Below are 12,563 nucleotides of genomic sequence, written 5' to 3'. Positions count from 1 at the left end.
CTTTCCAAAAGGCCACGTTGGCTATCTGGCCGTTCCACGAGTACGTTGTTCTTGGAGCGATCACCTCGTTCGTCCATTCGCGACTCAAAAGGTCGTCTGGGAAGGTCACTGACACGAAAGGGTACGGTTTGTTACGCCATGGGCACCCCGCGTCGATGAAGTTCCTCGATACAGTCGCCCAAGCCGGTACCAAACTTCGTTCCCTGTCTTTCCCGAGTGCGGGATCGGCGGAACTTCGGGCCAGAATCGAACCGATCGATTCACCCAGTAGTCCATCACGATGGCGCTCCACCCTGGGTCGCCCGCTAGGATCTTCTTTGGCGTTGGCGGGTTGAGTGACAAGACTGGCCAAGCCGGGTGCGGGAAGCACAGGAAGTGGACAAGGGTGTCGTCGTAGTCGGTGTTGTTGATCAAGAGCTGCAACTCGACATGGAGGTTAAAGACCTGATGGAACAGGGGTTCCAGATGGTTGGCGTTGCCGAACGGGGCGTAAGTCCGCTCCCAGAGTTGTTGCCCGTACCGGTCCCAAAAGGTGGCCACGCTTGTGTTAAACCGACGCACGTGTTGCCCCTCTGGGCCGTCTCGGTCTGGGAGAATTGATCCGACCCGCCGATAACGTTCCCAGAGCTTCGTCGCTCGTACCTCCTCGTAAACGTCCAACATCTCTTGCGTGAAGCCGGGTACGGACTGTACTGAGGGATGCTGACTGAGGGAGGTTCTCGGGTTCTTTGAAATACGCTTGAACTCGTTGCCCGAAGGCTTAAGTTTCGGAGATACGGGGGTGGATTTTGCTCTCTTCGAGGGGCGTCCGTCGTCGCCGGCGCCGCTTGAAGACACTTCCCGTTCGGCCGCACTTTTCCCGTTCGGGCGTGATGGCTGCGGTGTCAAGGGCCGTGACTGCGCCGGCGCCTATGGCTCGTCCTTCAATCTCGTTGGTACTTGGCAATGCCTGATACTTGATTAGTACGTAAACGGGTGCAGAAGCCTTGGCGGTGAACGGAGGAATTTTGACGATGTCATTCGTTTGGGGTGCAGTCGGGGCTCCTGTCGAAATGTGGATGCCGTTCGCGGCATAGAGGCGTTACATCACTGTGATTGGCACTCTACCCTCCCTCAACAGGACGCTGTACGCTTCACACAAGACGGTCACGCTCTTGGGGTTCACCATGGCACATGTCTTTCCCAGCCAGTTCCAGAACCGGTGTACGGATCGGATGCGAAGTTGTTGGTCTCGGTTGGCTACGTCGTTGGACCATCTCTTCAGGAGTTCTTGGACGCGCGACTCCAATAACTCGTGACTGGCCTTGTTTTCGTTGTATACACGATGGTAGTCCGCTAGCTGTGTGCGTTGATGTGCATTCGTCTCTCGCAAGCGGGCCAGTTCCGTCTCCATTTCCGTGCGTTGCTGTTGCCAGTCCTCCGATCCCGTCTGTCCGTCGCCGGTCGGCGGCTGCCGGGTTAAGTGGTCGACCTCCATGTTCAGGTTGGCCGCGGTCGTCAAGAGTGCCTGGGCCAGATTGCCGATGTTGGTCAGGTGTAGGTCGCGGTTGGGAATCGTCATATCTGGGCGAAGAATGGGTGTAGCGTGAGAGTGACGCTTGAGCGGCCTGTCGGTTCTCTCGCCAACGGTTTGATGTGGTCAAATCAGGAGATTTGAGCGAAGTCCGGAAGAATGTGACGAAAAGGTGCATGTTGACGACGTTTATCAGTCGGGTAGTGAACAGGATATCCGGATACGGGGCAGGCTGACTGTCGTCTTTGCCTGATCGTAGAAGTAGCAACCTAACAATAGTTTTCGCTCTAAACACCCCACGTGTTTGCCGTTGTTCCAGCACGCCTCTCGACTACCCCATCGAGATCTGTGTTGAGACCGCGTCGTTTCCCAAGCTAGAACCCTTTGGACTTGTTACGTTTTACGTGACAGGTGCCATTACGGGCAAATTTTACTGGCCTCGTTTTGGTTTCGCACCGCAGTCAGTAAAACAACTTACACTTGCTTCGTGGTGGATCGACTCTCCAGTGCATGCAGAGACCATCACATGTTGTATAGTATTGGAAATTTTACCGTTGTTCTCATGCATATTGATATTACGCTGTAAAGTTGAAATCACTTAACGGCACTTAATGGCCTCGGCCGCGTACTAGCTGCGCTAGCAGCTAGCGGACTTAACTGCTTGAAAAACCTGCTTGTGTCGGCTCCGGGGGGACGGGATGCTTAAACCCCTGGAGGTGGGTCCGGGGGGTGTCACGGTGGCCGGAGGGTCGGGTCGGCGTAGCCTATGGGAGGGGGGATCGCAGGGAGTAATAAGGAGAGTGTGCGGGAGTAATAAGGAGAGTCTGCGGGAGTGCCATCGGAGCGTCTTGGCTGTGAGGTGGGCTCTGCGGGCGCGTATACGTCGGTCGTGGCCCATGGGGGCGGCATCGTGGTATCAGCGTTTGAGCCGGATGTTGTTGTTAACCTCAGTGAGGAGGGGTAGTTCCCCTGTGGTGCGGATGTGTTCCACGTTAGTAATGCATGTGGATTGCCAGTGTTGGCGGAGTGTAGCCCAGTGTGCGGAGAACCATGCTTTTTGGAAGTGCGGTGCGTGTAGGTGCGTGATGGTAGATGCCCAGTCGCGTGTGGATGTCGTCGTGGTGGGGAATTCTTTCCAGCCAGAGGAAGCAAGGTATATGGTGGGGTACGTAGCCTCGAGGTAGATGCGTGTGTCATGTGCGTATTGGTCGAAAGCTGGGATGTTGAGCTGGGCCCAGTGGAGGTGGGAGCCGTGAGGATCTTGGAGTTGGTGGTGCTGGCGTCCGCTGGTGTGGTGCTAAGTATGGTGGGTGGGGGGCGATGGAGCCAGTGGGTAGCATCTAGGGGTCTGAGTGCCTCAGTCCAGTGGTGTTAGGCGGGAGTGAGGAGGTCCGGGGTAGTGCCGGTGGTGAGGAAACCGATGTGGATGGGGACGGGGTTGCTAGTGGTGAGCTTATGGAGGAGGGGTTGTGTAGGGTAATCTGGCCCGTGGGTATGGTGAGGAGCCATGTGATCGGGAGGCCGTTTGCCTGGGTATGGCCCGGGGGGCCTTCTGGAACAACGAATCAGTATGCGGTCTGCATGTGGCTGGTGATGGCTGTCCGTATTTCAGTGGATAGTTGTCGCCACCTGGTGGTGGAGAAGGGGTGGTGTGTCGCATCGATCCACCAGTGGTGGTATGTAGGGGGCCGGGGGATGGTACAATGAGGGGAGGCGCCGAGCGGGCCTTGGAATGTAGCGCCATTGGGGCCACCCATCCACTGACTGAACCAGAAGTCACGGGGTGCCAGGAGGGGTACGCAGCGAAGGGTTGTGTGGTAGAGCCATCGGGGTAGGAGGCCGCCCGGCGTACGGCATGGTGTAGACTCCCAGTGTAGTTGGGTGGCAGCTAGTGCGAGCGTCGTCGGTCGGGGGGTCCGAGGAGACGGTGCATGTGGAGGGCGAGTACACAGCGTTTTGGGGAGATAGGAAGCATGGAGTGTCCCGAGTTGGGGGAGGGTTTTCGACTGCGTGTATGTCATTGGGGACGTGTCAAGCCAGTGAAGGTACTCGCGCTAGCAGTGCAGTGGCCAGGGAGGTAGATATCTTGGTCTGGGAGCCATGCTGTGAGTATGACGGCTTGTGTGGCGAGGATGAGATCTTGCGTGAGTGAAGTCGTTGCGTGAGTCCAAAGCGGTGTTCCTGCGTGTCGAGGGAGGCCGGGGATGTACGGCAGTGGGGGTCCCACCGTGGTTGAATGCGGTGTTGCGTACGTTAGTGTGGAGGGTGTAGCAGATAGCCCGCCAGTAGAAGAAGAGGGCGGGGAGGTCCCATTTGCATAAGTCTCCGGTGTTGAGGCGGAGGGGCTGGATGGCGCGTCGGGCGTCCGGTTTACTGGACTGTGCTGCGTGCCAGTCATGCCGACTGTAGATGGCGCCAAGCCAGGGGGCAGTTGCACCTGTGACAGGTAGGTCCTGGTGGTCTCGGAGTTCCCAGGAGTCGGGAATGATGTGGTGGGCATAGTCGGTGTGTGGGAGTAATTGGTGTGCTAGTGTGGCCAGCGAGTCGGCTTCCGCAAGCAGGGCTTGTTTAGCACGTAGGACTGGGTCCGTAATGCTTGTGCTGTCTTGATGGGCGCGGATCCAGTCGCCAGTAAACGTGCCCACTGGGTTGAGTAGGGCCATGAGCGAGCGGAGTTCCACTCGGTAAATATTGCTGTAGCGGGGATGGCCCCCACGGTGTTTGAGGGACCTGGCCAGGATAACAATACCTATGGCCGTGGGGTTGTCGCAGATTTAGAGCGCTGTATCCCCAGAGTGGTGCAAACCTTCCAGGAGGCTGTGGACTTCGCAGCGTGTGGGGGGTGATGTGGTCTGGGTGTATCCGAATATACCCAGTAAGGGTAGTGCCGTCTCTGCCCAGGTAGCTCCATGTACCGTGAGCTGACGGTTTTCCTTGGTTTATGACGCTGCCATCACCGACGGAGTGTGTACGTGCGGCACGAAGGGGGAGGGTGTGGAGGCCGTACGTAGGGGTGGAGTGGCGTAAGGACCACCTGGCAATATGGCATGCAGGCAGGATGGTGCCATTGCCCACAGTCCATACAGACAGTAGTGTCCGCGATTCGGTGGCAGGCAGAACAGGCAGGTGTGGCGTGTGGGGGAGTGTGGTGTGCGGGTGGGAGCTGGGCCTGGTCTGTTCTGTGCATAGCGGTAGAGGCAATAAGGGCGCGGTTGTTGTTGCCGCGGTGTGTGTGGTGCGTGCCCGGAATTGTCCACGTCGTGTCTGTCCATGGGATGAACTTGTGGCGTTGGGTGCTGCTGGTGCGGAGGAGGTCGCCAGTGAGAATCGCGCACCCTGCGATGGGGACTAGGCGGAGTCGACTACGGGCTTCCCGTGGTGTGGGTGAGTACCAAATGTCCGTTCCCCTTCGGAGCTCATGCCAGAAGGTGACTGCGATTTCTGGGCCGGCGGGAGTATGTCGAGTTTGGAGACTGGTACGTCGGCCGATGCGGTAGCTGAATGTGTCGGGTCGGCCGTCCTGATGTGTAAGGTGGTGGGGGACGACAAGCATAGCATGGAGTGGTACATGGATGGCTTCGAAGCCGCGGGAGGGTGTGAAGAACGTGCGACCTAGGGGTTGATCCAGGTAGGGAAGATGGGGCCGTGGTAGAGTCGGCAGAGGGGGGAGAGGTAGTGGCTGGCCGGAATGTTGAGAACCCCACTGGATAGTCTGTTGCCTGAATAGAGGGGGTTGTGTGGTGTGACTGTGGGGATGGCATCCCAGATGGGGGAAAAGCGTTTGAGTGTTGCGCGGTTCCAGCCGTATTTGGTGCAGAATGATGGAAGGCTGAGCAGCATCGTGCCCTTTTCATTGGTGAAATCACCGACCCACCGGACTTTGTTGGCGTGGGAGTGGTTGATGGAGATGAGAGTAGTGCTGAGAGCTGGGATGAGGTGAGCCAAGATAGGGCGGTCGTTGGGACGTTGGGGACGGCTAGTGGGTGGTTGGTGCCATTGGGTGGTGATGGTGAGGGCAGGGGTGGAGGTAGCGAGGTCGCGGAGGAGTGTACCAATAAACGTAGTGTCGGAGGCAGGTGGGGGGATACGGAATGCGAGTGGGTGGTCCGTGAGGCCACTCTCGGTTTGGTAGGACTGAAGGGATTCCATGAGGATGTCGTGGGCGGGTGAGCCACCTCGTTGGCAACCCGGAGGAATTGGTACAGCCTTTGGCTGTGGCTGAAGCTTCGCAGTGGACGAGGCCCAAGCCATCGGTGTGGTCGTAGAACCAGGAGTTAGGATGGTCGTGTGGCAAGCGGAGGACGCGGCGTGCCGTTTTACGGAAAAGAATGTCGAGGGCCGGGGCGATACTGATGGCGTCGCTGATGGCCGTGCGGTACATGACACTTGGGATCCAGACGGCATTAATGATGTATTGGAGCTCCTTTTTTCAAAGCCCCCGTGGGGCAATAGCCGCAGCTTGGGTGTTGAGTTTGAGCCAGACTGCATGAGTGGTCTCCTCCCATTGGTTGTGGGTGCCTTGATGTATGCCCAGGTGCCGGAAGCCCTCGGAGGGCGCCACAACTCGGATGGGTTGGGGGTTTCCCGAGCCCATCGTTGAGGGCGACAGCAGGGTAAGCATGTGGGGGAGGTAGAAGAGGAAGGATTTGTCGGCTCCAAACACTCCTCCCGATGCTGATTGGCTTGTGAATTGGTTAGATATCCTAGCTCGGTCTTGGATGCCTGAGTAGGAGGAGGATATGTCAAGCGCGTCGTCGACGAAGAGGAGGCTGGAGATGGTGCGTGTTCGTGTTCCCTGTGGGTGTTGGCTGTGCGAGATTTGGACGAGGTCAGTGCCGACCTGTTGCTGTCGGATGAGGACATCCATGTAGTAGCCAATGTGCATGACCGCCAGTATGGATCCCTGGCCGAGGCCGAATTCACGGATACCACCGTCTAGCCATACAAAAGCCGTGCGGATGTCGATCTGTCTGGCTCCTAGAAAATGGGCCATGAGCTGGCGGGGAAGGGAGGGGACTCCGAGTTTGCGGTATATGTACTCCATGACCCAACCAGGGATGCGATCAAAGCACTTTAAGCAATCCTTGGAGATAAGGAAGAGCTCTCCTTGCCGTCTTTCGGCACGTTCGATGAGGAGGGAGGTAAGCACGGCAGCGTCCTGGACAGTTCGATCCCGCTGAAAACCATGTTGCAGCTCTTCATTGGGGATGCAGGGGCGTATACCTGCTGGGCCTTCGTCCCGGTCAGAGCTATAGCGGGGGGGGGCATTGGGCGGACGGATTACTACACTCTGGATGGAAATAGGTGGGGTGGGTGCGCCGAGTGCTGAGCGGAGGAATTTACGGGTTTGGCGGCCTTGGAACCATGCGGTCCGTTGTTGCACTCGGGTTTGCCGGATGCAGGTGTTACGCCAGTCACGCCGTTTGTGGCATTCTTTTGTCCAGCGTGCAATGTCTTGACGTAGCCAGCGGTCCCAGTTTTGGGTGGTGTCGTGTCCGGTGGGCATGTCCGACCACCAAGTACCGACCGCTATAGCTCCTGAGCGGTGCCAGCATGTTGGTGGGAGAAGGTTTGGATTGCGGATCCATTTGGGCCATTCCACCATGTGGACCAGTCGGTGGTATTCATCCCCGGTGGGGGTAACGGCTTCATGTATACGGAGCAGGTGGCGAAGCTGCGCGGTGCACCTGTTGGTGCGTTGTATTGCCACTGCCCGGTTTAGGGCCTTCCTAGTTTGGCTGGATTCCCCCCATTTCAGCTTGGCGCTGGTGTAGAGGATGTCATAGAGGTTTTGTACCGCCCCTTCAAGCCAGTCGGTAGTTTCTTGCGGGGACCACATTGTGGCTGCACGTGGGAGGGGTGCCGTAATCAGGGGTGGGAGGCGGCCCTCGAGGAGGAGTTGAGAGGTGTGATCGCCAAACGTGGAGATGTCCCCTTTCGTGAGGTAGCGTGTGTTGACGACTCAAATGGGTTTGACACCCGAGAGTCGTGAGGGCGTGTGATCACCTGGGCAGAGGGCGAGGGCTAGAAAGGGGGTGCCGGCATGGTCACTGGAGTGGATGGTATGGAGCCATATGCCGCTGGCACTGAGTTTGTGGGCGGATCGTGCAGAGATGTAGATGTCATCCAGGGTGACAGCAGTGTTGTTGCGGGCGTAGGTGTGACGTTGTCGGTTGGGGTGCCTGTAGCGGAAGGTGGAGAGTAGCCCAATACTCTGCATCCACTGCTGGAAGGCTGTACCGATGTTCAGACTGGGGCCTGAGCGGGGTTGTGGGGCAGATCGGTCGAGGGGGTTGGTGCCATAGGTGTTGAAGTCCCCCTCCATGATTACATAGTGGTGTTGTCCAGGGATTTGTGTGGTGGCCTGGGTGAGCCATTGCCATTCCTGTTCGGTTGTATCGCGGTGAGCTGCGGGAGAGTCTTGACAATATGTACCAATGAGGGTTAAGAGGGAGCCTTTTCCAAGGCGGATACAGATGGATATACTGCGCCCCGACGGGGAGTAGGTTGTACGCCGGGTATCGATGCGTGAGTGCCAACGTTGGATGTCATATAAAATGAAGTGTGGAGTGGGGGAGCCACTGGGTGTGGAAGTCCAGAGTTGAGTGGCCTTGTGGACGGGAAGGTCGGAGTCAGCGATGATGAGGAAGTCCAGTGCGCTAGCGCGGAACCAGGTGGCCAATTCATCTCCCAGTTTACCATACGTGTTTTTATTGATGTTGGTGGATGCAATACGCAGGCTATCTAGCAGGAGCCCCGGTGGAGGCGGATGGCCTGGGTCTCCAATGTACGCTTCGTCCTTGAGGGATTCACGCCGGAGGATGTTGTAAAGTTGGAGTCTGGCAGTGTCCGCGTCGGGTGGGGGGAGGGGAAGGCGGTGGATCCGCCATGCGCGTCGGCGTCGGCGTTGCCGCGGGGGATTGATGTCGATGGTACTCGGCGGGAGAGGATTTTGTAGTGCTTCCGCAATGCGGGCATCTAGGAGCTCAGAGTTGTTGGAGTCATCCGAAGAGTACGGATCGTGTAGGTGGCTGAAGGCGGGGGCGGGGTGGGACGGTGTAGTGATGGATGGTGGTAGGGGTGATGGCGGTGATGGAGAGAGGGTGGTAGCGGCCAGGGGGGGTAGCAGGAGATCCAGAGCAGAAGGCTGAGGAGCCACCACGATCCAGACCAGAGGCGTTGCCGAGGTGTCGTTGGTCGGACTCAACACCCCGGGGTTAGTTTGACGCCACCTGATCCTCTGGCTCAGTGCCGATGGTGTCGTCTGGTTCTTGTCCTCGGGCCGGTAGTGCATCCTCCTCAGTGCCCGGGAGGGTCACAATGGAGTCAGTGACGGGTGGCATGGGCATGTTAGGTGGGGGGGTGGCGGATGGGGGCCCGAGCCCTGCCAGGGCTGACATTTGAGATGATACGGACTGCATTGCCTGTAGTAGTATGTGGACGCTGGATTCGAGGTATGGGAGACGTGCAGCTAAGGCAGCCTATTGGGACTCGTGTTGTGTGACCGCGGTGTTCGGGCGGACGTGTGCCTCCGTGCGTAAGCAGTTGTCCTCGGCGTGCAGAAGTTCCGCGGCTTCGCGTCGGCGTCGTTCCTCTAGGAGGCGCGCATCCAGAGAGGAGAATGCAGCACTGGAGGCGGAGACAAGTGCAGCCAGGGCTTCTTTGTCAGCGCGGAGGGACTCAACCTCCTGTCGGAGTGGGGTCGTGGCCGATACTATGCGTTGGTCCACGTACGTGGAGAGCTCACGCTGGAGGTATAGATTGAGGCCCGTGGTGTGTCCTGGGACCTGGTGCGGGTGGCGCTGAAGTGGGAGTTGCCTGGGTTTGGTGTTGGTTTTGGTGGCCTTCCGCGGCGGAGTGTTGGGGGGCGGAATGTGTGTGGTGTCCCGCGTGGCGGTGGCGACTTGTACTGCGCGTGCCTGTGTCGGTGCTACGTATGTCCCTGCGAGTGGTGGATGTGTGTTGGGAGTTGCTGCGGGCGCGATCCCGTGGGTCCAGATAGGTGAAGCGGTCACAGTGTCGACCCTGGTGGCCGTGTCGGCCACAGTCCCGGCACTGTATCGGCGCAGCAGACAGGCAGGGGCGACCGGTGAGGATGTGGAGGTGGATAGCAATGTCACGGATATATAGGCGGGTCTCGCCATGTGGGCCAGAGGTGGACCAGAGAAAGGCTATGGGTGCTGGAGTGCTAAAAGTGAGGGTGGCATAGTCGTCCCCTGTGATATCGACGTCTGGGTGGGGAGGTGGGAGCCGCGAAGCGCAGCGAGGATGTCGTCAGTAGTGGTAAGTGGTGGGAGACGGCCAATGTGGACTTTGGTATCCACAAGTGTGGCGGCACTGGTGGCCTGTGGGTGGAAAAAGGTGGATGTGGGGTTGTCCCAGCAGAGGTCGCGTAAGGGAGTGAGCTTCATGGAAGGGGACCAGGTCCAGTCGGTCCCAACCGACTGGCCATATGTCGGCGGAAGTTGGCGTATACAGTTTCTGCCATGCTCTGGCTGGGAAAGACGAGGCGGAAGCGGTATTGGCCTTCTGAGGGTCAGTTAACACAGCCGATGGCAGCCCAGTGGTCGCGTGGGCCATGTGTTCCGGACATCCTGGTATGGCTTTGGACGATGGCGTCAGTTGCCCCAAGGGCGCGGAGGGCGCACATGAGGTCACCATGAGAGGTTTTGGATGGATTGCGGTATTTGAGCTGGTGGAAGGCGAGGCCGTTGTCGAGTACACCAGCATATTGGTAGATCATAACTACTGAGATGTCTCGGAGAAAAAGATACCCACGTCGTGGTGCTGCCCAGGCCTGGATGGTGCGTTGGAGGAGGTCCCCGAGGAGCAAGGTAAGGCCGAAGCGTTCCTGACAGATATCCTCTATCTCGCGTCGGTAGTTGAGGATGCTGGTCGTTTGGAGGCTGGAGTGACGGATTGATGGAGAACTGGATACGGACTTTGGCATCGGCGAAGTGTCACTCTACTTCGGCAATGTCGTCTGCGGTGAAGCCTTGGAAGGGGTGTGCCTCCCGCTCCCAGTAACGTTGCATGGTGGGATACAGGATTGGCTGTCCTTCGTCGTGCAGGTTCCGGATGCCCGGAAACTGGAGGGCTGTGTTGGCGTCATACTCCTCCTGGTCGTCGTCCCTTATAGTAGTGTCGGCTACTCCCTGCTCATTCTGCCCAGGTTCATAGGAGCTTGGTTGGTAGTGCGGAGTGGGCAGATTACGCATATCGTGGTGTCGCTTTGTCGGCGGGAGGTGGACGGAGGGGTGTGAAAAGTCCAGGTCGGGTTCGATGTCGGAGTGGTGGCGTTTGACTGGTGGTGGTCGGGTTGGGTGAGAGGGAGAGCCAGTGTGGGGGATGGGATGGGTGTGTGCCGGGTCAGGTGGTGTTGGGGCCGGGGATGTAGGCATGTCCTCAAAGGTTGGATGGGTGGTGCTCTGTGTCGGGTTGGACTCCGGATGCTGCATTTTTTGGGATGTTGGGCGTAGTGTGCCCAGTGCGCATGTGTCAGTTGGCGTGGTTGGGCGTTCCGGTCCAACTGGGGGAGATGGCGGTGATGTGGCGGGGTTATGGAGTGGGATGTCCCGATGGGTGGGGACTAGGGAGCCTAGTAGTGTGTATTTGACTGGGGTTGAGGTAGTCAGCATGGGCAGGGTATGTGGTGGTCCAGAGCGTGACACGGGGGGGCGTCATGGTTGGTGGTGGTGTAGCTGGGGCGGGACATGGGGGGGCAGGTGCTGATGCAAGGGTGGTCGAGGGCTGCACATCGGACGGAGCAGGGCGTGGGGATGAGAGCTGCGTGTGGGAGTAGGGGGTGTACTCATGTGGTGGTGCGTGATTTGCAGGGGAATTGGTTTGCTTGGAGGAGGAGGCAGTGGCCGCATGTTGGAATGGCAGGAATGGTTGCCTGTGAAGGCCCATGGCAGTGTGTAATGCGTGCTGATATGGGTGTAGTGATGTGTGAAGTGGAAATGGGGAGGGTGATGGGATGGGGCGCCAGGGCGGTTGGAGGGGATCGACGCCATATGCCCGGTAGGGAGCTCTGTGTAGAGGAACCTTTGGCCGACTTCGAGGGCTGAAGAGGAGTAGGAATCGTAGCGGGTGGCATAGTTGGACGAGGCTGGAGTGATGGAGCTTGACCTGGGTGGTTGGCGGTGTTTGTCTTGCGTGTCTGTCTAGCTTGGATAGGTCTGTCATCCTCGGAGAGGCCATCTGGGGCGGAGCTGGGCGTGCCGGGCCAGGTGGGGCGTGGATTCTTGTGGGTTTGTGAGTGTGGTGCGGTCGAGAAGGGGACCGCGGGTTCCTGGTGCGGTCGTGACGAACAAGGAACGTGTCTGCAGCACGCTTCGATCGAAGTTGGCGTGCGGTGAGGGGCAGGTCAACGGAACTGTCGGTGGTGTCAGAAGCTGAGTCGTTTTCGGAGGAGGATGGGTGATGTTGGCGGATGATGCCTGTTGCCGGCACCCGGATGGAAGTGGAGACGCCATTGCGGTGAACGATGACGGTGGCCATAGTAGTTGGCATGGTCAAGGTGTTCGACAGTGTCAGAGGTATGGTCGGGTGCTTGCCAGGGTCTGGCGGAAGCGAGGCCATGGACGTTGTTGTAGCTTGTTGGTGTGCTCGGGGCTCCAAACTGTGGGTTACTAGTACCAGGTATATTAGGTAATTTGTTTTGTTGTTCTCATGCAGCAATCAGCTTGTCATTCACAATACCGCTGTGCGTATGCGGGAGTACAGTTGTAGGTTGCAACAATTCGGCGTAGAAACGACTTGTAGTTTGATCATTCCCGACGATTGCATCGAGCGAGGCCATGCGTGACACAGCTGCACCGCAGCAGACCAATTCCCCGACTGAGTGGGTGACACACCCACTCAATGGTCAAATGCCCACTCACTCAGGGAATTTGGTACTATTGACCTAAAACGTCCCTGAGTAAGTGGGTGGGACTTATTGCTTGCTACAATAAGTACATCCTATCGTTAAACAGCCTTACGAAGGCATACTACATACAGTACTGTACAGCTCTGATGTATCCCAGGTAAATATAAATAAATACTA

The 12,563-nt window shown here is 58.1% G+C and overlaps 6 protein-coding genes across 6 annotated transcripts; all 6 read right to left on the bottom strand.

The window, feature by feature from the left end:
- Window positions 1-105: 105 nt before the first annotated feature.
- Window positions 106-1,561, bottom strand: H257_16908 (hypothetical protein; the record flags this gene model as incomplete). Its single annotated transcript, XM_009845521.1, has 3 exons — window positions 106-909; window positions 968-1,044; window positions 1,108-1,561. 3 exons carry the CDS (start codon window positions 1,559-1,561, stop codon window positions 106-108), a joined length of 1,335 nt encoding a protein of 444 aa, XP_009843823.1.
- Window positions 1,562-3,544: 1,983 nt separating this feature from the next.
- H257_16907 (hypothetical protein) lies at window positions 3,545-5,066 on the bottom strand (the record flags this gene model as incomplete). Its single annotated transcript, XM_009845520.1, has 4 exons — window positions 3,545-3,694; window positions 3,724-4,243; window positions 4,320-4,406; window positions 4,486-5,066. The coding sequence occupies 4 exons, from the start codon at window positions 5,064-5,066 to the stop codon at window positions 3,545-3,547; spliced, it is 1,338 nt and encodes a 445-aa protein (XP_009843822.1).
- Window positions 5,067-5,125: 59 nt separating this feature from the next.
- H257_16906 (hypothetical protein) lies at window positions 5,126-5,917 on the bottom strand (the record flags this gene model as incomplete). The annotated part of the gene is made up of 1 exon (XM_009845519.1): window positions 5,126-5,917. The coding sequence occupies one exon, from the start codon at window positions 5,915-5,917 to the stop codon at window positions 5,126-5,128; it is 792 nt and encodes a 263-aa protein (XP_009843821.1).
- Window positions 5,918-8,994: 3,077 nt separating this feature from the next.
- H257_16905 (hypothetical protein) lies at window positions 8,995-9,657 on the bottom strand (the record flags this gene model as incomplete). Its single annotated transcript, XM_009845518.1, has 1 exon — window positions 8,995-9,657. One exon carries the CDS (start codon window positions 9,655-9,657, stop codon window positions 8,995-8,997), a length of 663 nt encoding a protein of 220 aa, XP_009843820.1.
- A 27-nt stretch (window positions 9,658-9,684) lies between these two features.
- On the bottom strand, window positions 9,685-10,971 carry H257_16904 (hypothetical protein; the record flags this gene model as incomplete). The annotated part of the gene is made up of 3 exons (XM_009845517.1): window positions 9,685-9,957; window positions 10,125-10,419; window positions 10,478-10,971. The coding sequence occupies 3 exons, from the start codon at window positions 10,969-10,971 to the stop codon at window positions 9,685-9,687; spliced, it is 1,062 nt and encodes a 353-aa protein (XP_009843819.1).
- A 100-nt stretch (window positions 10,972-11,071) lies between these two features.
- On the bottom strand, window positions 11,072-12,097 carry H257_16903 (hypothetical protein; the record flags this gene model as incomplete). The annotated part of the gene is made up of 1 exon (XM_009845516.1): window positions 11,072-12,097. The coding sequence occupies one exon, from the start codon at window positions 12,095-12,097 to the stop codon at window positions 11,072-11,074; it is 1,026 nt and encodes a 341-aa protein (XP_009843818.1).
- Between the last annotated feature and the right edge of the window lie 466 nt (window positions 12,098-12,563).

The sequence above is a fragment of the Aphanomyces astaci genome (assembly GCF_000520075.1).
Source record: "Aphanomyces astaci strain APO3 unplaced genomic scaffold supercont1.94, whole genome shotgun sequence".
NCBI lineage: Eukaryota > Oomycota > Saprolegniomycetes > Saprolegniales > Verrucalvaceae > Aphanomyces > Aphanomyces astaci.
The sequence above is the reverse complement of the archived record's forward strand: the minus strand, read 5'-3'. Positions and strand labels throughout refer to the sequence as shown.